Here is a 24446-nt window from a genome sequence, read left to right as displayed (position 1 = left end):
TGGTACTGGTAGTGACAGCGGAGGGCAGGACAGGCCCCGGGGGGAGAAGTAACAGCACATGCAAGGAAACCGGACCGAGTGATAGAAAGAGAACAGTCCACATACGCCACAGGAATCAGAGAGAAAAAACAGGAATTGAATTTGTAAAAAGCTCTACCTTGATGGTGGAAGTTCGTACAGATAACAGGGGATCATCCACAAGATAGGACAACCCCTACAGGACAACATGCCAACAGAAGATAAAAACACCATTGATTGTACATTCCAGCATTCCCAAGCTCACCTCTGCCATTCCACTTTCAATCCTGGCATTCCACCCCTCAATCTCCACAGGCCCCAACATTCCACTTGTCAGGCCCAGCATTCCACCCCCTCATCCCCAGCATTCCACCCCCTCATCCCCAGCATTCCACCCCCTCAGTCCCCACATTCCACCCCCTCAGATCCCAATCTCTTATCCTTAGTTCCAACTCCTGTTTTCTTAATCCCAACATTCCATCCCCTCAACCCAAACCATTCCCCCTCTTCCCTCCCTCCCCTCTAAAATGTCCACATTCCATCTGGCACATGCAAGTTTGAAAGGGCAGTTAGGTCTGAGCCTGTGCTTTTAGCATTGTTCCAAGTCCTGGAGGAGAATTCCAGGGGCCTCATAAGACATGCAAATGCAGTCCTCTGGGGCAAGGGAAGAAGTATTTGGTGAGGCCTGGAAACTTCAGGGTTTGCTTCAGGCTTCCTGATTTGGAAACCTCTCTGGGGTTCACATGCCACCCGCAGAGTGCGTATTTAAAGCGCTTTCCCTCTGGCCTGAGAGGGGAGAGTCTTAGATAGTCTTACTCAGAAAGCCTCTCTGACATGCTGATCAATCAGTCTGGGGAAGGGAAGGTACCAGAGAACTGTGGAACGTTTGGTGTGAATGCTGCCGTCCTGTTTGTGGCCTTTTTAGGTGGCCCAGGCATCTCATTCCAGCTATGGCCCCGTAACCCAGGCCTTGGTATTGCTTCATTAGCCTTTCAGGGCTTGGACCTCTCCAGGGCTTTGGGGGTAGGTGGGGCAGTAGTCATGATCTTCAGTTGGAAAGCTCCTTTCATCTCCCACCACTTTCCACATGGGTGGAAGTGGGGCACCAGAGGGGCCTGGCCAAAGAGCACCAACTGAAGCCTTTCCTGGGTGCAGGAAGAGTGCTGTGGGGCTGCTGCTGTCTAGTCCAAGAATGCCACACTGTCGGTAATGAGGAGATAGGGGAGGGGATGGCTCAGTAGCATCTACTTGGAGGGTGATGTGTCAGCCCATTAGAGTTGGAGATCAGTCATACTGTGATAGCATATAGCCTGCCCCATAGCTCCTGTTGGCTACAAATGTGTAGCTGCAATAGGAAGTAAGTTCCAGCCTTATCTGAAAGCCCAGGCCCTGGCAAGTCACTTGTAATTGGGAGATAATCATAGCTTAGTAGCTCACATTTATAGAGCATTTATTTCACTGCTTTCTATGCCTCATCCCTCTTGATCCTCACAGAAAACTCTCTGAGTTTGGTAGGACAAGCATTATTATCTATATTTTGCAGATTCAAAAACTGAAGTTCAAAGAATTAAAGGCCCAAAGCCTCTCAGGCCAAGTCTGGATTTGAACCCAGGTCCGGAGCTCTTTTCATTACCCCAAGATAATCCTTTTTTCTCTTGCTCTGTTAGGTACGTAATGGCAGAGTTGCCACCAATTGATGATACATAGAGTTCAGGGTAGGGAGGTGGAGATCATGGGGTGATGCTGGGAGAGAGAGGATGGTTAATTTCTTTTTTTTTTTTTTTGGCTAGGCAATGGGATTAAGTGACTTGGCCAGGGTCACGCAGCTAGTTATGTGTTATGTGTCTGAGACCGGATGTGAACTCAGGTCCTCCTGAATCCAGCGCCGGTGCTCTATCTATTGCACCACCTAGCTGGTTAACCGAGGATGGTTAATTTCCCACCATTCCCTGGCACCATCTTGGTCTGTGGAGGGACAGGCTGCACCTACAAACTGGGGCTGGGCTTGAGACTAAGGGTATACCTTTAGGAGGAGGGAAGTTGAACACTGGGAGGGATGGCTAAGGTGGGGGAAGGGGAGACTTACAGTAGTTTTCTCCAGGCAATGCAGCAGGTGGTGATGCTGGCTCTCAATAAGTGATGTGGTCTTGGTCAGGTGCTCATCCTCTGGGGAACCCTGAGACAAGGGAAGAGACAAGATAAGGCAGGGAGAAGAGTGTGGCTCCTTCTTCCCAGCTCCCCTTTTTCCCTGGGTGACAGGAAATTGTTTATTGACTTTTAGGGTGTATGCAGGTTTCAGTGGCAGCCACACCACTTGCTGCTTTGCTCAGGGAATAGGGGTGAGTGAGGAGGATGCTCTAGTTACTGATCAAGAAATTAGCGAGGAAGGGATGCATGTTGCCCGGAACTAGTAAGGTACAAGCTACCTAGGCATGGCCCCAAACAGCTTCAGATCGGCCAGGATTTCAGCCAGTTGCTTTCATGCTTTCTTTTTTTCCCCCTCTCGCTTCACAATATTCTTTGCTTTGGGGAATTGTGGCCCATTGAGCAAAGAAGGGTTACTGGACAGTCAGGCCACTAATCCATCGCTGGGGCCTTGGGATTCCTCTCAGGCTTTTTCTCATCTCCCACCTCCTTGCTGTCCTTTTTCTGTACTTCCTCAGGACTAGGAGAGGGCTGTGATTGTGTGACCTTCCTGAGAGTAAGCTGGGAAAAGCAGGTGGCAGACTGCAGCTGGAGAAGGGGGCTGGGGAATGAGCAGGTCTTGGGGTAGAGGGAGGAGGTTCTTGGCACACCTAGTGAAATCTGAATCATGCTAGAGTTCCATTGCACACACTCGGAGCATCCCTGGGTTAGGCCACGGGAGCCATCTGTGCCTCCCACGTGACACTCCGTCTTCCTTCACTGGGTACTACCCCCCCGTGCCTGGAATGCTTTCCTTCCTCATCTCCACGTGTTGAAATCCTGGTCTCCAAGATTCAGTTAAAGTACCACCATCTTCATGGGGCTTTTCCTGATGCCTGTCCCCCCTGTGCCCAAGGTGAACCTGTATATGTTTGGTTCATATTCTGAATGTACCTGTGTATGCATCTTATCTCCCCCATTAGATTGTAAGCTCCTTGAAGGCTGGAGCTTCTTTGTTTTTGCCTTTGTAGCCTCATCTAGCTCAGTGCCTGGCACACAGTAGGGGCTTAATAAGTACTTGATGGTTTGATTAGAGGAGAAAAGCATCGGAATAGCTTCCTCTTTGAGGAGACAGGCCTCGTTACGCTTAATGCCCTTGATGGGAAGCTATGAAGTGAGGAATTAAGTCTTAACAGGCAGGCCTCAGAGTTCTTCAAATTCATCTTAAACTGGACAGTCGTGAGAGAGAGAGAGAGAGAGAGAGAGAGAGAGAGAGAGAGAGAGAGAGAGAGAGAGAGAGAGAGAGAGAGAGAGAGAGAGAGATTGAGAGAGTGTGTGTGTGTGTTGGAGGTGATGGTTAATAAGGTGAATTCTGGTAGATCTGATGTTTGGGGGAAGGTCAGAAGTATCACTCCTTACCTGAGGGAAGGTGTGGGGATAAGCTATGAGCATGAGAAGGACCTAGGGTTCAGAGGGAAGGAGAAAACCACAGCTTTTCTCTCTCCCTTCCCATTTCCCTATCCCCTCCCTCCAACTCCAGGATACTGACTGTCAGTTCCAGGGCTTCATTGAGAAGACCATTCCTCTTGCTGTGCAGGTAGGCATTGGAACTACCAGTCTTGGCCACACGGATCCTGGCAAGGCGCGCTTTCTGTAATTGAGAGAGACAATGAGAGGGACAGAGATCATTAAGGGCCAGTTTACACAGTACTGAGGCTGCTCTCATGATAGTATTTTCATGTGTGGTGGTGAGCTCCTTCCATTCAGAGCTGAGGTCTAGGAATGTGGCCTAGGACAGTGGTCTGAGCATGCTGCACTGCAGGACTGGCTACATCACAGGGTGGGGGTTGCCATTTCTACCCCCTACTACTGTCGCCAAAGACTTTACTGGCCAGACAGCAAGGCTGCCAGAGACCTGAGCTATGAAAGAGATGATGATATTGGGCAGAGATCCTGGAGGAGAGATGGAAACTTTGACAAAAGATTATCCCAAGTGCCAAGATGTCAGCCACTGTGAATTCAGTTGGACTAATAATAAGCTGAGAAGGGGACATTGTTTTCCGACACCATCTTGTCTGCTTTCTCTTTCAAATGGTTTATGGTCCTGAGATGAGAGGTCACTCCCTCCTCACCCTCCTTTCCTTATTCCTTTCCTACGGCTATGGGTGATTTGGGAGTTGTCTCTCTGAAGATCTGGGAGGGCAAGCCGGAGAAGGCTTAGGAGATAGTGAGAGGTGGGTATATTTGACATTTCTTTTTCTGGCTGTGCTCAATAAACTATGTAATCACAGTATGTTAAATATCAGAGTCCTGTGGATGTAGAGGGAGTCATCAGCAGAGAGAAGAGATCCCAGACAAATGAGATGGGTATTCTGGAGTTATGTACACATCATAGAGCAGACTATTTGAATATTTGGAGTAATATTCCATTTCATTTTCTAGACTAAATGTAAGACATGGCCACTGCTACCATTTTTAAATCTGGGTAGTGTAGAAGGCGATCTAGTTGTCTTCAGGGTGAGCACCCTCTGGTGACCGGAGGGCATATTTTAGCCTTTTGGGAAGGCTAGTTCATAAACATGCCAGAAGCTGAGGAGAGGATTGGGCTGGTGGCTCAAAGAGGATGCTGTAGTGGGCAACTCAGATATTGTACTTAAACACTGGAGTTAATATGTTGACATGCTACCTTTATGTGGGCTTAGGGAAGGAAGCTCTTGGAGTGGATACAGTGTTTGAACTGGAGTGGATACAGTGTTTGACCTGGAGTGAGGAAGATCTAATTTCAACTCCCACCTTAGATACTTACTAGCTATGTAACCTTGGGCAAGTCACTTAATCTCTCTCAGCCTCAGTTTCTTCATCTGTCAAATGGGGATAATAATAACACCTACCTCCCAGGATTGTTAGGAGGCCAACTGAAGTAGCATGCACAGTGTTTTACAAACTTTAAACAGCTATATAAATGGTGCTGATGACGATGATGACTATATAAGATCACTCACATTTGTTTGACTAAAGAAAGATCATACATACAGGCAGTACACGTCTCCATTTGTTTGTGTCAGTATGAAAGGATCTCCCTGTGTTGTGCACTGGGCTTAAACTCGGAAGAGGTCTTGCTTCCCCTCCAGTCATTCTTCTCCCATTTATTTCTCTCTCGCATTGTTCATATCTTGGACAGAGGGATCCTTCTGTACAAACATAGATCTGTCTTGTCCTCCTGCGTTAAAATCTTTAGTGACTTCCTTGTCAACCGAGTAAAACCTAAATGTCTTTTTGTGGTATTCAAGGCCCTTCATCCTGTACTTTCCCACCTCTGTGCATTTGATTTCATGTTGTTCTGCCTAAAACAGTGTGATGATAACAATAATGATGTTTATCCATTTTATCTTGTGAGTTTCTCTTGATTTCTTTTTTAGTTGTAGATCCGTTGATCCAAAAGGTAATTTCTTCCTTTCTCTTTTCATTTGTTTTTGATTTGACCTTTTATGTCTAGGTCATGTATCCATCTAGAGCTTATCTTGTATGTGGTGAAGTGAAACCTAATTTCTCCCTGGCTGTTGTCAAATAGTGAGTCTTTCCCCTTTCAATAACTTGGGTCTTTTGGCTTGTCAAACACTATGCTACCATTTGTTTCTGTGTATTGTATACCTAATGAGTTCTACTGATTGACTTCTCTCTTTTTAAAACCAGTACCAAATTATTTTAACGATTACTGCTTTATAGTACAGTGTAAGATCTGGTACTGATAGATCCCATTTTCTTCCATTTTCTTTTCATTATCGCCCTTTAGTTTCTTGACCTTTTGTTCTTCCATAGGGATGTCATCACTATTTTTTCTAATTTTATCAAATATTCTTTGGGAGTTTGATATAGTACTGAATAAATAAATTAATTTGGGTAGTATTGTCATTTTTAAAAATAATATTGGCTCAACCTATCCATGAGCAACTAATGTTTCTCTAAATATTTAGGTCTATCTTTATTGATTGATTGATTGATTGATTGATTGGAGGCAACTGGGGTTAAGTGATTTGCCTAGAGTCACCCAGTTAGTGAGTGTTATGTGTCTGAGGCTGGATTTGAACTCAGGTCCTCCTGACTCCAGGGTCAGTGCTCTATCCACTGCACCACCTAGCTGCCCCTCTATCTTTATTTATGCAAAGAATGTTTTATAGTTAAATTCATATAGTCTCTGGTAAATCATAGTAGATAAACTCTCAAGTGTCCTTCTAAGGTTGTCTTATGAAAAGTACTTTGTATGGGGCAGCTAGGTGGTGAAGTGGACAGAGCACTAACACTGGAGTCAGGAGGACCTGAGTTCAAATCCAGCCTCAGACACCTAACACTCACTAGCTGTGTGACTGTGGGCAAGTCACTTAACCCCAATCGCCTCACCAAAAAAAAAAAAAGTACTTTGTAAACTACAAAGTATCAAGTGAATGGGAGACATTATTCTCATGTCTGTATGACCTTTAATAGTTATTCAATGCAACACGTATGTATTAAGCATCTGTTATGTATCTGGCACGAGAGGTGGCCTACCATGGTGGACAGAGCCCTGGTTAACCTCAGAGTTGGAAAAACCTGCCCCTGTTACGTGTTAGCTGTGTGATCCTGGGAAACCTAGAGAGCTCTCAAAGATGTCAGTTACAGAGTTGCCTGTCTGTCTTGGTGGAGGTAGTTTTCACATTGGGGTTTCATTATTCTCTCAAGTCTGGACTCCTCCTCCCCTCCTCCCCCCACCAAAATAAAAGATCTGGGCTGGGAGTACAAAGACAGAAATAGGATAGTCAGTCAATAACCATTTATTAAGCACCTACTACGTGTCAGACACTGTGCTAAGTGCCAGACAATTCCTATCCTCAGGGAACTTACTGATCTAGACTATATCTAAGTGTTACTGATCACCTTGTTTTAAGTGCTCTTTTTTTTTTTTTGCTAGGCAATGGGGTTAAGTGACTTGCCCAGGGTCACATAGCTAGTAAGTGTTATGTGTCTGAGGCCGGATTTGAACTCAGGTCCTCCTGAATCCAGGGCCAGTGCTCTATCCACTGCACCACCTAGCTGCCCCTAAGTGCTCTTTCTTCTCTGGACACCCGGTCCCCCGATTCTAGGGCAGGGGCTTCTTCATTTTGTTTTTATTGCTTGGTGCCTAGCACAGCAGTGGATACTTGGCAGATGCTGACCTGAATGGAATTGAAGCACCAGTTAACACGGCCGGTCTTATCTATTAGCTTGTGCTGCAGGTGTTTTGCATGTATCTCCCCGACTAGATTTCAAGGATACTGAGGAACTACCATGCTTCTTTGCATCTCCCTCTAGTACCTAGCACAGTGCTGGATCCATGGTAGGCACTCAATAAATAATGAAAAAAGACTATGTGGGAGCAGCTAGGTGGTGCAGTGGATGGAGCACTGGCCCTGGAGTCAGGAAGACCTGAGTTCAAATCCAGTCTCAGACACTTATTAGCTGTGTGACCCTGGGCAAGTCACTTGACCCCAGTTGCTGCCCCCCTCCTCTCCTCCCTGCCAAAAGAAGAAGAAGAAGACTGTGCGGAAGCTTTGCCTTGTGGCTATATCTCTCTGAATTTGTTCTCATGAATTTGGGACCTGACTTCAGAACACTGACTTCTATGGTAAATGTTAAAAAGTCTCTCTAGGCCCTTCTCCCAGAAGCTCCCAGTTAAGGATGCCTAGTCTAGCTTCTTATTCGTTGAAATGTGCCTCAGCCTTAAGGACTTCTGACCGTCCACCTTTCCCACTGGGCAGAATTGGGAATGACGCAAGGTACATACTGACTGCTTTTTTTTCTTCTTAATAAGCCTCATCGGTGTAACCATGACAGCAGCACAACTAAGGAATTAAGTCAGTGGGGGAAGGAATCTTTGGGGGAGAAGGAGGAGAGGTGAGAAGAGCTGGGGGAAGGGACCCCAAAGATTGTGAAGTAGCCTCAAGTTCAGACTCTGGAACTCACAGATGACTCTAGGTTCACCCAACCAAATACACTCCTTTGTGGTTGTAACCAGGAGAGCAGCAACACCAGACTCACAGTGCCTTCCTGGGGTCATTTCATTCATCCCTCTGGTTCTAAGGAAGTTGGTAGCTGCCTTAAATTAGAGAGTTAGGTCAGGAAGGCACTTCCCTTCACACAATCTGGCCAAGCTGCCCTTCCTTCTCTTCTAAACACAAAGCACTCCATCCATCTCCTGTCTCTCTCCTGTGTCTTCTCTTTTCACCCCAATCTCTTAGAATCCCTAGTTTTCTTCAAAGCTCAGCTCAACCTTAGCATTCTCCATGAAGTTTTTCCTAATCTCCTGAACTGTCTTCTTTCCCCCAAATTATCTTGTATTTATTTTGCATATTAGAGGTATTTTTACATGTACACATTCTCTCTAGATAGAATTTAAGTTCCTTAGGGGCAGCTAGGTGGCGCAGTGGATAGAGCACCGCCCTGAAGTCAGGAGGACCTGAGTTCAAATCCGGCCTCAGACCAAACACTTGACACTTACTAGCTGTGTGACCCTGGGCAAGTCATTTAAACCCAATTGCCTAAAAGCAAAAACAAAAAAGAATTTAAGTTCCTTGAGGGCAGGGATTGTTTCATTTGCTTGACACATTGGAGGTACTTAACACACCCTTGGTTGATTCAATTATTTTGTTGTGTTCTCCCTACCCCACTTCATCCCTCCACCTGGGGGCAGTCCCCATCCTGAGTCCTGTTTGGCTGGTTGTTCATATACATACATATATACATATATACATATATATATATATATATATATATATATATATATATATATATATGCAATTGGGGTTAAGTGACTTGCCCAGGGTCACACAGCTAGTAAGTGTCAAGTGTTTGGTCTGAGGCTGGACTTGAATTCAGGTCCTCCTGACTTCAGGGCCAGTGCTCTATCCACTGCACCACCTAGCTGCCCCCACTGGTTGTTAATTGTTAAAACTAGTGCAGGGATCCAGGGGCTTGAGTTATCTCATAGAAATGCAGGGCATATGCCATGATTTGTCCATTAGCCCAGAGAATCTTGCCTTCACCACTGTCAGGAGGATGATGATGACCAGTAATATTCAGAAAATTACTGGGGGAAAGAACTGTCCAGAGATCAAAGAAGGTTTACAGCAGGGGTGGGGAACCTGGGGCTTCAAAGTCCTAGGTTCCCACCTCTCGAGTGAGCCTGGAGGGATAGGGGAGGAAACTTCTCATTTAGGTAAATTGGTTAGCAGCTCAAAGCAAATGGGTCCAAGGGTCAGAGTTTCATCTACAAGTAAGCCACAGAACTTTGCTGTGGCATGGCCATACATTGCACCCTAGACCTTGGACATGTATTTCACAAATAACATGTCTTGGCAGTGTTGGGTTGAGAGAGTATGGATGGTCTAGCCAAAGTCATCCCCACCCTTAGAACAATTATGCAAATCGTGAGTCATGTCAACTCTGTATACAAATGATGGTAGCTTTGAGCTTAGGGAAATTCTGAAGAACCAAGTTATAGCAAATCAGCAAAATAAATTTAGCCACAAAGGGCTGGTGGAAGGTAGAAGGCAGGGTCAAGGGTATAAGCCAGTGGATGCCTGAGACTAGCTACATAGATTCAAGCAAGTGGCTTAGTTTTTCACTGTCTCCTTTCCTACTCAGCCATCTGAGGAAAGAGTCTGCCAATGGCTGCCTAATCTGGGAGCACTGATGGGAGTTGGAGGTCATCCTCCCAGGATGACCCCAGAAATCAGTTAGGCTAGGATGAGGGACTGGAGAATTGGACCACAAATCCTGTTAAACAAGCATAGGAAGTTGTATAGCTTTTCAAGGCAGCGAGGTATAGTGGAAAGCACATTGGTACAGACCACAGATCTGGAACCAGAAGGGGCCTCCGAAGCCATTCGGGCCAACTTGCTTTTCATTTTATAGGTGAGAAAACTGAAGTCCAGAAAGGTCACCCAGGTAGGGAGGTCCAAGATGGGATTCGAGCCAATGTCTTTCCATTGTACCAGGCTGCTCTGGGTTAAAATAGCACCTTTGTCTTACTTATGAGACCTTGGGAAGTCACTTAACTGTTTGGACCTCAGTTTCCTTATGCAGAAAACAAGGGGTTCAGACCAGATGGCCTTTAAAGTCCCTTCTGGGTCTCAGTCTATGAACCCATTCTTAGGCTGTGGCCTGCCCCTTCTTTCCTGTTCCTTCAGCTGCTCACCCCAGCTAGAGAGGCCAGAGAAATGGAAGTAGAAACAAGGGAGGAAGAGAGGGGAAAAAAAATCCATCCATTCGCTATCTGCCCAGCTGGCCAAGTTTCTGAAAGTCGTTTTCATCCTGACAAGCTCCTTGCTTCGGAGAATCTGTCCCTCTCTCCCCTCCAACTGCATGTTTACATCCAAACAATGTTCTTCCCTCCCCATAGGAGAAGGTAGTTTTTATTGCTTTGGGGAAGCTCTGGGTGCTGAGAGCTGCATATGGAAATCCAATTGTGTCAAGCTCATTATAGCCTTCTATAATTTGATCCCACCACTTAGAGCTAGACCTGTATCGTATCTGGGGTCTGTCTTCATTACTTTCTAGAGATGAAAGATTTTTCTTCTCTCCTTTGTGGCCTTTCTTTTAATCTTATCTTACCCTGGGCTCTATTAAAGCAATAGATTGTCATATCAAATACACTGTATCGTTTAATCATTTCCAACACAGGATGAAGAGGTTGGCAATGTATTTATGGAACAATACCCAGAATATGGAATTCAGTGTGGCTCCTGCTGTGATTTCCCTTGATATGAGCTGGGGAGGGCAGGGATCACTTCTTCTCCATCGTTGTATTCTCTCATAGTGCCTAGTGCAGTGTCTTGGGGTATTCAGTAATTCAATTCAGTGGACATTCATTCCTTGTCTACTAAGGACAGTAAGCCTTGTACTAGAAAAGACACTATTTCTGCCATCATGAAGCTTATAATTTAGTAGGGGCATATGATACATATACAGATATCATTAATACAAAATAATACATGATGAATGCAGACAAATCCACAAATGTACTACTCTGATGTTTCATGGTTGCATGTGAGTTACCCTGGGATCTCAAATGGTATGCCAGCTTTGTGTGTGGTCCTAGCAACAGATGGAGCCTACTTTCTGAGGTCCAGCCAGACTAATAAAAGAGAGGCTGGCCACGAGGTGATGAATTCTTGGACCATGGCAACTCACAAAATGAAGAAAGATACAAAATGGCTCAGTTTTAAGTGACCCACTTTCCCCTTCTGTTAGCATAGTAAAGTGGGAAGAAGGTATTAAGAATCATAATAGCTAATAAAAACTGCATTTATATAGCACTTTAAGATTTGCAAAGTACTTTATAAATATTATCTATTTTTTTTCTTACAACAATCCTATAAGGTAAGTGTTATTGTTATTCTCATTTTATAGATGATGAAACTGAGGCAGACAGAAGGTAAGACTTGCCCAGGGTCACATAGCAAGTTAAGTGTCTGAGAATGGATTTGAGGAATCACATAGGTTTTAGATAACTTCTAAAACTTAACTGCTGATATGTATTCTACATTGGAGATCCTTGACCAGTGACCAATGAATAACATACTACTACAAAACTGAATCATATCAATAACAAGGGAAGGAAATTAGCATTTATGAATCGTGTTAGGCACTGTGCTAAGTGCTTTAGAAATGCTATCTCATTTGGTCCATAATTATCTTATTTGGTCAATAATGGCATTCTTGCCGTAAATGAGACCAGAAGACGCAAGGAAGATGTGGTGAAATGAAAGAATGGTTCTCTTTAGAAAGGCGTTAAGAAAAGGGTTGATGGGAGATAGTTTTGTCATGTGGCGCAAAGGCAACATGAAACATAATTTCACAGATACTTGGTGATGTGCTCATAATGAACAAAAGCAAAAATAAGTGACCAGCTGATGGGCCAAGATCTGTTGCAGAGGAAAAGGTAGAGATATTCACCAAAGGACTTAATATCACCTTCCAAATCAAAGTAGCACATTCTTTGATACTTAGTAATTTCAGTCCAAAGGGAGATATGCAGAAGCCATTACTAAGCACCTACTCTGTGAAAAGTATTGTGCTCCGTGCTAGGGACACAAAGACAGCATGAGTGCCTACCTTCAAGGTGCTAACATTCTACTACTAGGGAGGTACAGCATTGGCCCATATGAATAAATTAAGGACAATCTGAGAGAGCACTGAATAGCTAGGGAATCGGGAAAGGCTTCCCATAGGAAGTGAAATGAGTTGAACTAAACACGAGGAAATGTGAGAAAGCAGAAATAGCACATTTTAGAAAACAAAGACAGAAAAAACAGCTGCATCAGGCCAAGTGTAAACAGGAGAGATCCATGCTGGAAACAACACAGTTTTGAGGGAATTGATTTTGTGAGCTATTTGAAAGGGAGGAAGATGCTTAATGATTGGGGAAAAAAAATTCACAACTGCTATTGCCACCCAAAAAAAAGGCATCAATAAGAAGTATTGACTCATATGCCTACCTTCTCATCTCTACAAAATCTCCATGAGAATAATTTACGTGTGTTTTTGAGGACGTCCTTGATGAAGATATGAGAAGGGTCTAATAGGCAGGATTTCCCAAATGATATTTGAAAGCAGAGCACATCTTTCACACAATTGACTGAAAGGTACAGAGAATATAACAGCCCACTTTGCCTACTGTTTGTTGACTATGAAAAGCACTTTTGCTGCCTGTATGGCCCTCCTACAACAAATGTCATATCATTTTCTACTTAAGATCATACAAGACTGTTTAATAAAAGCAACCGTGGTGATAAGTCTTTGATGACCTCCTGATGATTAATATCAAATGAGGCATAAACAATGGAGATATACTCCTGCTAAAAACGTTTGCCACTTTCAAGAAGAAAGTATGATGCAGAGTCCAAATGGACGAAAGATTATTGTGGTTGAAGTCCTCCAGATGTTCCTCTCTGCTAATTGTGCTAATTGTATTAAGGCCCACAATACTGCAGAACTTTCTAAGTGAGGTCCATCACTACTTATAAACATTTAGCCTAACTATCCACATAGGAAAAGCCAAATGGATGAAGAATGCCTTTTGTCCAGATTATGATATGCAATTGTATAACTATCCCACAGAGCTGGCCCAATATAGCATATATTATGGATGCTGCTGATGGACAAAGATAAGGACTGAGAATTGAATAGGAGGAAGAGAGTGAACTGGATTGCATTTGGGAAATTGTGCAGTGATTTTAATCACCCCAAGTTCCTCCCTGAAATAAAATTCCATTATTCTTTTATCAATATGCTTCTGGTCATGCTACATAACAGAGAATTATGAAACAGTATGGTCTCTGACGAATCCAAGTGGTGGGTCACCCGTAGGACAACAGAGAGGCATATGGTCAATATAATAATTTTTTTTGACCAGATCCATGCTTTCATTGATATAGGGATCTTCTGGTAAATAACTTCCTCTACTAATGAAGATTGGCAGCTTTTTTGAAATTTATAGTCCTAGAGACACTGGGACATTGAGAAGTTGTGACTTACCCAGGGTCATGCAGCCAATTTGTATTAGGGCTAGGATTTGAACCCACATATTCTTCCTGGTGTAGTATGTTACAATGATGAAATTAAACGCATAAAGTGATGTAAAAGATATGATCTTTTATACGATCAGAGAGGTGTGTGACTGGAGATAGTGGATGGCTGATTATGTATTGACAACAAAAGGTAAACAGCTGGATGGCCTGTGTGCTATTCTAGCACCCACATAACATCATGAGATCTAGAGCAGGGGTTCTTATTTGGGGAGTCCACAGATGGATTTCAAGGGGAATGTGAACTTGAATGGGAAAAAAAAATCACATCTTTATTTTCACTAATCTTTACTCAGGGATTCTTTATCTTTATTGGGTCATGGACTCTTCTGGCAGTATATATATATTTTTTTGCTTAGGCAGTCGGGGTTAAGTGACTTGCCCAGGGTCACACAGCTAGTAAGTGTCATGTGTCTGAGGCCTGACTCTAAGGCCTCAGAATAATATTTTTAAATGCATTGAATGAAATATGTAGGATTACAAAGGAAACCAATTATATTGAAAGGGAAAGGAAAGAGAATAAGCATATATACAGCATTTACTATGGGCCAGGACTGTGCTAAACATGTCTTACAAATGTTATCTTTGTTTGAGCCTTACAAAAATCTCGTGATATAGGTGCTATTATTATCCCCCTTTTACTATTGAAGAAATAGGCAAACAGAGGTTAAATGACTTGCCCAGGGTCACACAACCAGTAAGTGTTTGAGGCCACATTTGAACTCAGATTTGCCTGACTCCAAGCCAAGCGCTCCATCCACTGTACCACTAGCTACTTCAACTATGAAATATAATTATCAAAATATTAAAAAAAACCTAGACACACAGACCTCAGGTTAGGAACATCTGTTCTAACTGAAATTCAATGTTTCCTTCAATTATTTAAAAACATTATTTTGAGAACAGGTCCATAGGGCTCCACCAGGCAGCAAAATAAAGGGGTTTGTGATATCACATGATCCAGAGGAAGGCCCTCAGTGCATTGGGTGGTTCCCTTGTGGAAGATTTACAGGAAGAAAAAAGATCAGAGTCAAATAGGATTAGAAAGATTGGAGAGTTTGCTATTTGTCCAATTGGAGTAAGTATCCCATCAATGAGATCAGAGATACATGAAAGTATTAAAAAATATTGAAACATAAATGTGCAAAAAATTCAAAGTGTATTAATTACATCAACTGCTCTCACTCATAGGATCACAGATTTTGAGTTAGAAGGGCCCTGAGAAGTCATCTAATCCATCCCCCTCATTCACACATAAAAGATCATGGAGCCCTTTGTCACCTTCTCCACTAACTACTTGGACCGTAGTACCAGTGTAGACCACCAGGTGGCTCTCTCTAAGCTCAAGCTGCTCCACAACTGCGCGTGTGCAGACAGGACCTTGCATCTCAGAGTTTGGCAAACCACTGGGGGCTTCTTAACCAGGGATGTGTGAACTACTTATTTATTTATTTTTGACATTTTGATGATGTAAGCCCTTTGATCAAGAGAGAGCTTGTCCTGATAGGGAAACAATGAGATGCAAAGCACTGCCTCCTCAAAAAAAAAGAAAAAGTCCTCAATGAAATGACGTGCATGACATCACTCATCCCAATCCCTCGAGCCTACTTTGTTCCACATGCCTCCTATCTTTGATGCCTTCAAGATTTGGACAGTACAGGGGAAACCTATCGTCTTCATGGTGGGAGACAAGCACAGGATATGGAAACTGAGGCCCAGAGAAGTGAAAGACAGGCTCAAGGTCATACAGATGCAAGAGGCAGGATCAGGTTTCAAACCCAGGTCTTCTGATTCTAAACTCATCATTTTGTTCATTGTACCACAGTGTATCACAACCCCTTAGAGTCACATCTCCAAGGCTGTTGTTGCTTAATTACTACATCTGATGTCTTTTTCTTAATTCTCATCCTTCCTGACCTCTTTGTAGCATCTGACACTGTTAAACCCCTTCAATCCTCTTCTTAGCTATTCTCCTCCCTTATTTTGGGGGACACTGCTCTCCCTTTGTTTTCCTACTACCTGTCTAACTGTTGCTCATACCCCTTTGCTAGGACATCCTTTTCTTTCTGCCTGTTGTTTATCCTTCATTTTCTCGAAGAGGACCATGACATCAGGGAGGTGATGCCATGACATGCAAGTGAATTGGATTTAAGCGTGGGAGGACTGTGCAAAGTCACCAACCTCACTTTCTCCTCTGGAGCCAGCTGTGGGTTAACAGACCCCATCCAGGATGGCAATGATACGGAAAGACTGGTCCTAGGAAGGAGGCTTCCTGCCTCCTTCCCTTCCCTTCTCTCTCCCTTCCCTGGCTGTTGCCACTTAGAACCTAACTGTATTGCTCCACTGCTCCCAAGGCTTGGTGAGATGGGAGTCACTAATTGTATTCTTTTGGGTAAGATGTAAGACCCTGCTTCTGCCTCTTAAGGTCTTCCAGGCCTTCCCATCTCCCCTGCCAACCTCCAGTACTGCCGTCTGAAGTTCTGATGTACTCTAAGGACCCTTGGGTCTTCCCAACTGACTCACTGCGGCACTCTGAGGACTTCTGGGGTTTTCCATCTGCACTGCAGCTGAACGTTCTTTTTTATGCTGTTTCCCCTAATTAGAGTGTGAATCCCTTGAGAAGGGGGACTATCTCAATTTTTCTATTTGTATCCCCACTGAGCAGCACAGTGCTTGGCACATAGTAAATACTTTAAAATGATTCATTCAATTATTCATTCATTCAACAAAATCCTAACAATAAGCCAGGTACTGTGCTAAGCATTTTACAATTATTATCTCATTTGGGACTCTCAATAACCCTTCGAGGTAGGTGCTAGTATTATTATTTTTTTTATTTTTAATTTTTTTTGGGGGGCTAGGCAATGGGGTTAAGTGACTTGCCCAGGGTCACACAACTAGTGAGGGTTATGTGTCTGAGCCCGGATCTGAACTCAGGTCCTCCTGACTCCAGGGCCAGTGCTCTATCCACTGCGCCACCTAGCTGCCCCTAGCTGCTAGTATTATTCCCATTTTATAGAAGAGGAAGCTGAGGCAAACAGAGGTTTTTAATTGACTTGCTTAGGGTAAGTGGCTGAGGCCAGATTTTATCTGAGGTTTTCCTGATTGCAGGCCACAGCTCCATCCACTGCACAGCCTAGTTGAATAGAGAAAATGGTTTAGCAAATGTTTGTGAAATAAATTAATGGTGAATGAATCCACTGGGCCTGGTACCAATGGAAGTCGATGAATTTAGGCATGCCTGGTGTAGTAGAAAAGATCACTGGCCTTGGAGTTAGGAGAGGGCTGGAAAGGACGATGTCCAAGGTCTATTCTACTTCTAGCTTTCTACGATTACACTGTTTCATGAATCTACACAAATATGAAAGCATTGGAAGCATTTCTTCCAATGATGCAGACTGCAAGTGACCCATGCCTTTCCTTCCTCTGACTCTCATCCATGTCCCCTCACCAGATGATAACAGCAGCTATTATCATCCTCATCAGAGGCACAGTGGATAGAGTGTTGGACCTGGAGTCAGGAAGACCTGAGTTCAAATCCAGCCTCAGACCCATATTACCTGTGTGGCCCTGCACAAGGCATTTAACCCTGTTTGCTTTGGTTTCCTTATGTATAAAATTAGGATAATAGGGGTAGCTAGGTGGATAGAGCACCAGGCCTGGAGTCAGGAAGACATTCAAATCCAGCCTCACACATTCACCAGCTATGTGACCTTGGGCAAATCACTTAACCCTGTTTGTTTCAGTTTCCTCATCTGTAAAATGAGCTAGAGAAGGAAATGGCAAAGCACTCCAGTATCTCTGCTAAGAAAACCCCAAATGGGGTCATGAAGAGTCAAACATGACTGAAATGACTAAACAATAAACAAAAAAAATGGGGATAATTACAGCATCTACTTGGCAGGGTTACTGTGAGGAATTGTCCTGGGATCCACCCAATGTCCTGGCAACTTTCCTTAAATTCCCTTGATAGAGAGATGATATCAGTGGACCATATGGGCTATCCTCTCTTATCACATGACCAGCTTTGTCCTCATACACTTCTTTGGTGACAGCCTTTATTTCTCTTTTTCCTCTGTGATTCCTTGTATGGAATGCATTGCAGCCTGCTTACTCCGACTATGCACCTTTCTGCTGCTCCTTGAGAAATCCTCTACTTCAGTTCTTAGGCTACTGCAGTGTTCCATGATCTACAGTCCTGCAACATGGCTAGTCTACGATTATAATGATGATAATTCTTTAATATTCAAACCCAGTATCCCTTGTTCTATCCTGGCATTCGGCCCCCATATTTTTCTTTAAAAATGATTTTTAAGGATAGGGACTAGACCTGGAATTTCATTGATAGAGGCCACTCCCAGGTGAGGTAATTCCCTCTACTAAAGCACCTACTTTGTGATTTATAGTCTTAGAGACCTGCTAAGAGCCCTGAAAGTTTAGGTGACTTGTCCAAGGTCACACAGCCAGTATGTCAAAAGCAGGACTTCAACCCCAGTCTTTGTGGTTTGATGCCAGCGCTGTCTTCACTATGCCTGAGGAAGTGACATTGAAGAAGAGGCATTACGGTCTCCTTTGATGCTGCCCTCTAAGGACCTTGGGACCTTTCCATCTGACTTGCAGCTGAAACCTTATATATGTGTTTTCTCTCCTAATTAGAATGTGTGCTCCTTGAGAGGAGGGACTGCTTAACTTTTCTATTTGTAGCTTCAAATCTTATTGTGCATATAGTAAGCACTTAATATGTGTTTTATTCATACATTCATACACCATGCTGCCTCGCATTTTACAATCTTTTAAAATGCTAGTTTTTATTATAATGCACTTGATAAACATCAGCCAACATGAAAATTTCTATTTATAAAGGAGCATGGAAGAAAGAGGATTATATATTAAGCTTGTTCAGTTGTTTTCAGTCATGTCTAATTCTTTGTGAGACCATTTGGGGTTTTCTTGGCAGAGATATTGGAGTGGTTTGCCATTTACTTCCCCAGATCATTTTACAGAGGAGGAAACTGAGGAAAACAGGGTTAAGTGACTTGCCCAGGGTCACACAGCTAAAGTTTCTGAGCCTTGATTTGAACTCAGGAAAATTAGTCTTGTGACTCTATGTCCAGCACTCTATGCACTATGGCGCCATCTAGTGGCCCATATATATTAAACAGGGTGTGACTATTATGTATAGCATTAAAAAAAACATGCAGCTATCTCAGTATCGTGGTTCCAAGAGTACCTTCCTTGCTTTTGTCTCTTTTAGAACTCCCTTCTGGTTTCCTCTCATTCTGAAAATGTGCCATTGATTAATTTCTTTTCTTCCTTTTTTCTTTTTTAAGCATCACTACCATTATCCCTTTGCTTCTATAACTCTCCCCCCACCAGAAAGAGAGGAGGGAGGAAAGGAGGGAGGGAGAGAGAGAAAAAGAGAAGGAGGGAGAGAAGAGTTGCATACACACAAAGAGAAAGAGAAAGACGGAGACAGAAAGAGAGGGAGATACAGAAAGAGGGAGAGAAGAGAGACAGATAAAAAGACAAAGCGAGAGAGATGGGGGGGGAGAGAGAGAGACAGACAGACAGACAAACAGACAGAGACAGAAAGAGAGAGAAAAAGAGAGAGGTGGAGCGCTTCATGAATTTGCATATCATTCCTGAGCAAGGGCCAGGCATCTTTTCTGTATCATTCCACTTTTAGCCTATGTGCTGTCAAAGTTATCCCACATCCTACTTTTCCCAGGCTCATTCTTTTTACTACTCTTTCCGCAGTCACTTTACTTAGTCTTTCTCCACCTTTATCATAATTTGTCTATTTGGGTATTGGTAGACCAGAGCAAAGCCAGATGAAAATGTAATTGGGAAATGTTTAACAAAGTAAGTAAAAACACAATACAACATACATAATGTTAATTTGTGGTTTTCTAATTCAATATTGGCCCTCACGATCTAGTTCCTATTTGAGTTTGACCCCATTTGTGGTAGACCATTGTGGCCAGGAGTTCTTAACTAGGGTCAGCGTCTTAAAAAAAAAGTTTTTTTGACAACTGTATTTCAGTAGAATTGGTTTCTTTTGTAATCCTATGTATTTTATTTTATGCATTTAAAAGCATCCTTCTTCAAAGGGATCCATGTATGCTGAACAGAAAAAGTCTAGAACCCCTGACTTAGGGGCAGCTAGGTGGCGCAGTGGATAGAGCACTGGCCCTGAAGTCGGGAGGACCTGAGTTCAAATGTGGCCTCAGACCAAACACTTGACACTTACTAGCTGTGTGACCCTGGGCAAGTCACTTAACCCCAAATGCCTAAAAGAAAAAAAAATAGAACCCCTGACTTAGAGGGATTGCTGGCAGGGATGGTGCCGTCTTATACCAGAGAGAGGGAGGGTTGAGAGAACTAGGATTTTTGACTCTATATGTGTGACTTATTTCTAGCCAGGCCTTCATTCTGGCTTCTGATTCTATTGCTGTGACCTAGCTAACTTGGTGGGGTCCACCAGTCATAGCTAGAACCCAGGTGGGAGTGACCCCTTAAGTCCTAAACTTAAGACCTGAGCCTATCTGTTGTTTCCTGTCTCACCCTCTACGATTACAGCAGTCTCAGACATATAATCTGTCCTTTGCAATTGGAGGGCTATAGCAGCTATTATTATCTTCATCTGAGGCAGCTACGTACTAGACATTGGGTCCCAAAGACCTGAGTTCAAATCCTTCCTTCAATACTTACTAACCATGTGACCCATGAGCCAAGTGACTACTTGGCCTCTGTCTGCCTCAGTTTCCTAAACTGTAAAATGGAGATAATAACAGCACCTACTCCTCAGGATTGTTGCAAGGATCAAATGAAAAAATATTTTAAAGTTATTTGCAAACCTTAAAGTGCTACATAACTGTGAGTTGTTGTAATTGTTATTATATCCCCATGACCATTACTGACTTCTTTTGTCCTTTATATAGTGCATGCCCAGCCTTCATTTGGCATCTAGTAACCTGAGGGCCAGAAGGGCCCATGTTTCTTCTTGAGTCTGTAAGAGAAGCTGGAGAAGTGTGTGTGTGTATGTGTCTCTGTGTGTGTGTGTATGTGTGTGTTTGTGTCCCTGAAGGCATACTAGTCCTAGAGATGGGTGCGTGTGTGTGAGACAGGGGAATAGGGCTGAGTATGATGGCAGAAGAAAATGTCTACTAGACGTGGGCTGGGGGAATTTCTATTTCTTGGTTTTCAATTCAGCTGAGGACAGTACAGAGCACAGGCTGACCAGCAGTCCCTCATTGCCGATAGGTGCAGATTCCAGTGGGACGGGAGGGGTATTGAGTGTCGGAGTGATGGTGAGTTCTTCCTTTTAGGAAAGGAGATGGCTGCTGGAAATGCTCATTCCCCTCTGGCGCTGATCACTCATTTTAAGTGCTGCTAGCTCTCCATCAATCTCACCCTACATTCCTTAAGTACCTTTTAACAGTTTTGCTTACAGGTGCCCTTTAGTACCTGAATATTTATATCTCTCATCTGGAGTGGCAACACAGCTTTCTCCTTGGAAGAATGGAAGGAGAAAGATGGAGAGACAGGGAAGTGGGAGGAGAGGAGAAGAATGGGATGGGAGAGGAGGGGAGGAGAGATTAAGAGATGAGGAAAGGCAGCGTGGAGGGAAGAAAGAAGAGGGAGATAAGAAAGGTGAGGGAAGGAAGGAGGGAGGAGAGAGAGAGAGAGAGAGAGAGAGAGAGAGAGAGAGAGAGAGAGAGAGAGAGAGAGAGAGAGAGAAGGGGGAGAGAAGGGGGAGAAAAGGGGGAGAGAGAGAAAGAGAGAGAGAGAGAGAGAGAGAGAGAGAGAGAGAGAGAGAGAGAGAGAGAGAAGGGGGAGAGAAGGGGGAGAAAAGGGGGAGAGAAGTATAGAGGTGAGGAGGCGGGTAAAGGAGTGAAGAAGAGAAGGGTCAGAGAATGTAAGAAGAGGAAGAGAGAAAAGGAGAAACATTACTACTGTCCCCCAGTCCCCAACTTCCCAGTCCTTTGCCCCTGCTCTCAAATTTATAAGACTCAGAAAACATGGTACCTGTTTGACCAACACCATCCAAATCCTCAATACAAAAAACCATGGAAATGAAATGTGAAGGGAAGAAAAGAAGAGAATGAGGGCATTCATTTCTTCCTGGACTCGCAAGCCTGGTGGCGTCTAGGCTCCAGGCATGTAGGTAGGTGCTTATTTTCAGAGTTGCTCTATCTCTTAAAGGATTGGCTTTGGTTAAGGGCTACCATTTGTCCTACTACCCCTGCTTCCATTTGTGACCCTTCTTCCCCAGGCCTGAATTGCATGGCCTCAGCCACCAAAAGCAGATAACTATTTTTTCTCCCTGGAGGAGAGCCCAAGGTGAAAGGGGGTAGGGTTGAACAACCTTGAGGAAAGGCAGCATCAGCCTGAGTGAAAACCCTGTAAATATTTACTCTGATGTCAGATAGAGAAAGAAGAAGGCAGGGAGGGAGATAGAGGTGGAGGGTGTCATCTTCATCTGCCAGTGTGGGGAAAAAAGACAAGACATAGCTCTCTGTCTCTTAAAGACCTGGGATGTACTTTATAGAGTCATGGGGAAGCCCCTACCTTCTCACCTATAACCTTTAGAGGACAAGCAGGAAACAGATGAGATGTCCCAAGAGGTGGGCAAGTGGGACACAGGAGATGCCCTGAATACAGCTGGGTTAGGGATATAGCCAGTGCTGATATTACCATAGGCTAAAAGTGAAGGAACTTGGAAAATGTGACCAATTATTTCTCTAAATCATCTGCTCAGTTGAAAGCATTTTCGAATGTCCTTAGGGTTGATTCCAATGAGTACCTAATCACTGCAAGTACTCGGGTGATTTTGGGGGTGTGTCCAAAACCAGGGAGGGTTCAGGAAACAGCTCTTCCATAGATTTGACCAAAGTCAAGAAAAGCAGTAACCAGGGTGTGGCAAATGGAGCTTTGTTCCAGGGCACCAAACTTCTTTACTCTGTATGTAAGCAGAGCTCATAACACTGTTCTTGGGCAGGGGATTTGATGGGATGACACTTGGAGGTCTGAGATTTTGCTGGGTTAAGTCCTTTGTTCATCCAGAGCTATTTTCACTCACACTTAGAGTGTCTTGGGAAGCGTTCCAGTGCAAACCCCCAGGCTGGGAGCCACCTGAGTAAAGATTCTGCCTGTTCTCCTACAGCTCTGGGAACTTTTCTCTTATAGCCTCTAATCCCTCAAAAACCTTAAAACTCAGATTTTTACCAGGAAATGTTGTCATCATGACACTGGAGTCAACACATGCTGATCTCATTTTTCAATACCAGCCTGTTCACTGCTTCCCAACTTTGCCAGGATGTACTTTGCTCAGAAGGGATCAATTGCTTCAGTTCCATCCTGCCTACCCCCCTTGCCCTGACCTAGGCTGCCTGGCACCATTTTGTGGAGTCAGCCAAAACCACATCTAATTAATTCTTTTCCATTGTGGGCTTTGGGGAGGAACAAACAATCTATCTTTGGAGCATTTCAGCTGCCAAGGGGTAGCTAGCCTCTCCCTCTCCCTGTGTTCATCTCTCTCCTCTTTGCACTTACTGAGGGTTTCTACATGAAGAGTGAATGGTTCTTTGTTCTGTTTACCTTCAGGGAACATGGGGCCAGCAAACTCCATCTGGCACCCACTCCTCTGTGTATTCTTTCCTTTCCATGTGGTTGGGGTCACCACAAATTACCCAGTTTTGGGGATTTTACTGGGAGTCCTGAAGCATCTTTGCCTTTCCCAAGGAAACACACATTCTTGCATTTCTATTAAACCCAACCTCAAGTCTATTGTTTTCTAGGACTTCAAGTAGTGAAAATAATGATGACAGTCCCAGAGGCTGGGGTCTAATTGGAGGGGGCAGTCACCGTGTCAAGGGAGGGTCTGTAGTACTACAGGATAACAGATGTAGAGCTGGAGTGTACGATGGGAGATCATCTGACTCAATCTCTTCATTTTATAGGTGAGGAAATAGAGGTGAGTGGAGGCTAAGTGGTCTGCTTCAAGGTCACACAGGTAGTAGATGACAGCTGGGATGTGAGTCAAGGTCTTCAGATTTCACGTTCAGGGCTCTTTCCATGGTGCTACTTTGGTAGAAGGAAAAGCTTCCTCTCAATTAGAGCTATCCAGGAGTAGAATGGGCTACTTCAGAAGGACCAATGGGGTCCCCCTCCATTGAGGTATACACATGAAAGCTGGATGGTCCCCTGTTGGAGATATCTTAGTGGGGATTCTTGGTCAGGTATGGATTGGTCTAGATCAGGGGTCGACAAACTACAGCCTGAGAGCCTAATCTAGCCTGCAGCCTGCTTTTGTATAGCCCACAAACTAAAAATGGTTTTTCACATTTTAATATTCAACAAAACTTGATTTAAAAATGTAAAAACCATTCTTAGCTCATGAGTCATATAAAGATAGGCAGTGGGTGGGCTTTGGTCCTCAGGCTATAGTTTGCCAACTCTTGGTCTAAATGGTCTCTGAGGTTCCTTCTAACCCTAAGATTCCATGGTTCTGATGAATGGATAAACACCAACCTAAAGCGGGTGTCCAGTGGAGGGCTAAAGGTCTCTTTCCTCAGCCTTGTTTTGTTCGACATCTTTGTCAATAACTTGGATATAGTTTACCAAATTGCAGATGACATTAAATTGATACCAATACCAATACTAATACGAATACAAATACGAATACAAATACTAATACTAATA

At 43.8% G+C, this 24446-nt stretch overlaps 1 protein-coding gene and 1 non-coding gene across 3 annotated transcripts in view; both read right to left on the bottom strand.

Annotated features, from left to right (window-relative positions):
- Positions 1–24446, bottom strand: part of KCND3 (potassium voltage-gated channel subfamily D member 3) — a 324410-nt gene that overhangs the window by 3238 nt on the left and 296726 nt on the right. The window contains exons 4-6 of one of the 2 annotated variants that reach the window (XM_021001774.2): positions 3692–3793; positions 2105–2194; positions 158–214 (exon numbers count right to left, since the gene is read on the bottom strand). In XM_021001774.2, the coding sequence (XP_020857433.1) occupies positions 158–214; positions 2105–2194; positions 3692–3793 (249 nt within the window). The remainder of the gene's footprint in view (positions 1–157; positions 215–2104; positions 2195–3691; positions 3794–24446) is intronic. The other variant, XM_021001798.2, reaches the window with a different exon arrangement.
- On the bottom strand, positions 19348–19454 carry LOC144458059 (U6 spliceosomal RNA). Its single transcript, XR_013487611.1, has one exon. It is a non-coding gene; the product is annotated as a U6 spliceosomal RNA (small nuclear RNA).

This window comes from Phascolarctos cinereus, unplaced genomic scaffold, assembly GCF_003287225.1.
Source record: "Phascolarctos cinereus isolate Bilbo 61053 unplaced genomic scaffold, phaCin_HiC Scaffold_5;HRSCAF=322, whole genome shotgun sequence".
NCBI classification, from domain to species: domain Eukaryota; kingdom Metazoa; phylum Chordata; class Mammalia; order Diprotodontia; family Phascolarctidae; genus Phascolarctos; species Phascolarctos cinereus.
Note: the sequence above shows the minus strand (reverse complement) of the source record. Positions and strands in the feature narration are given on the sequence as shown.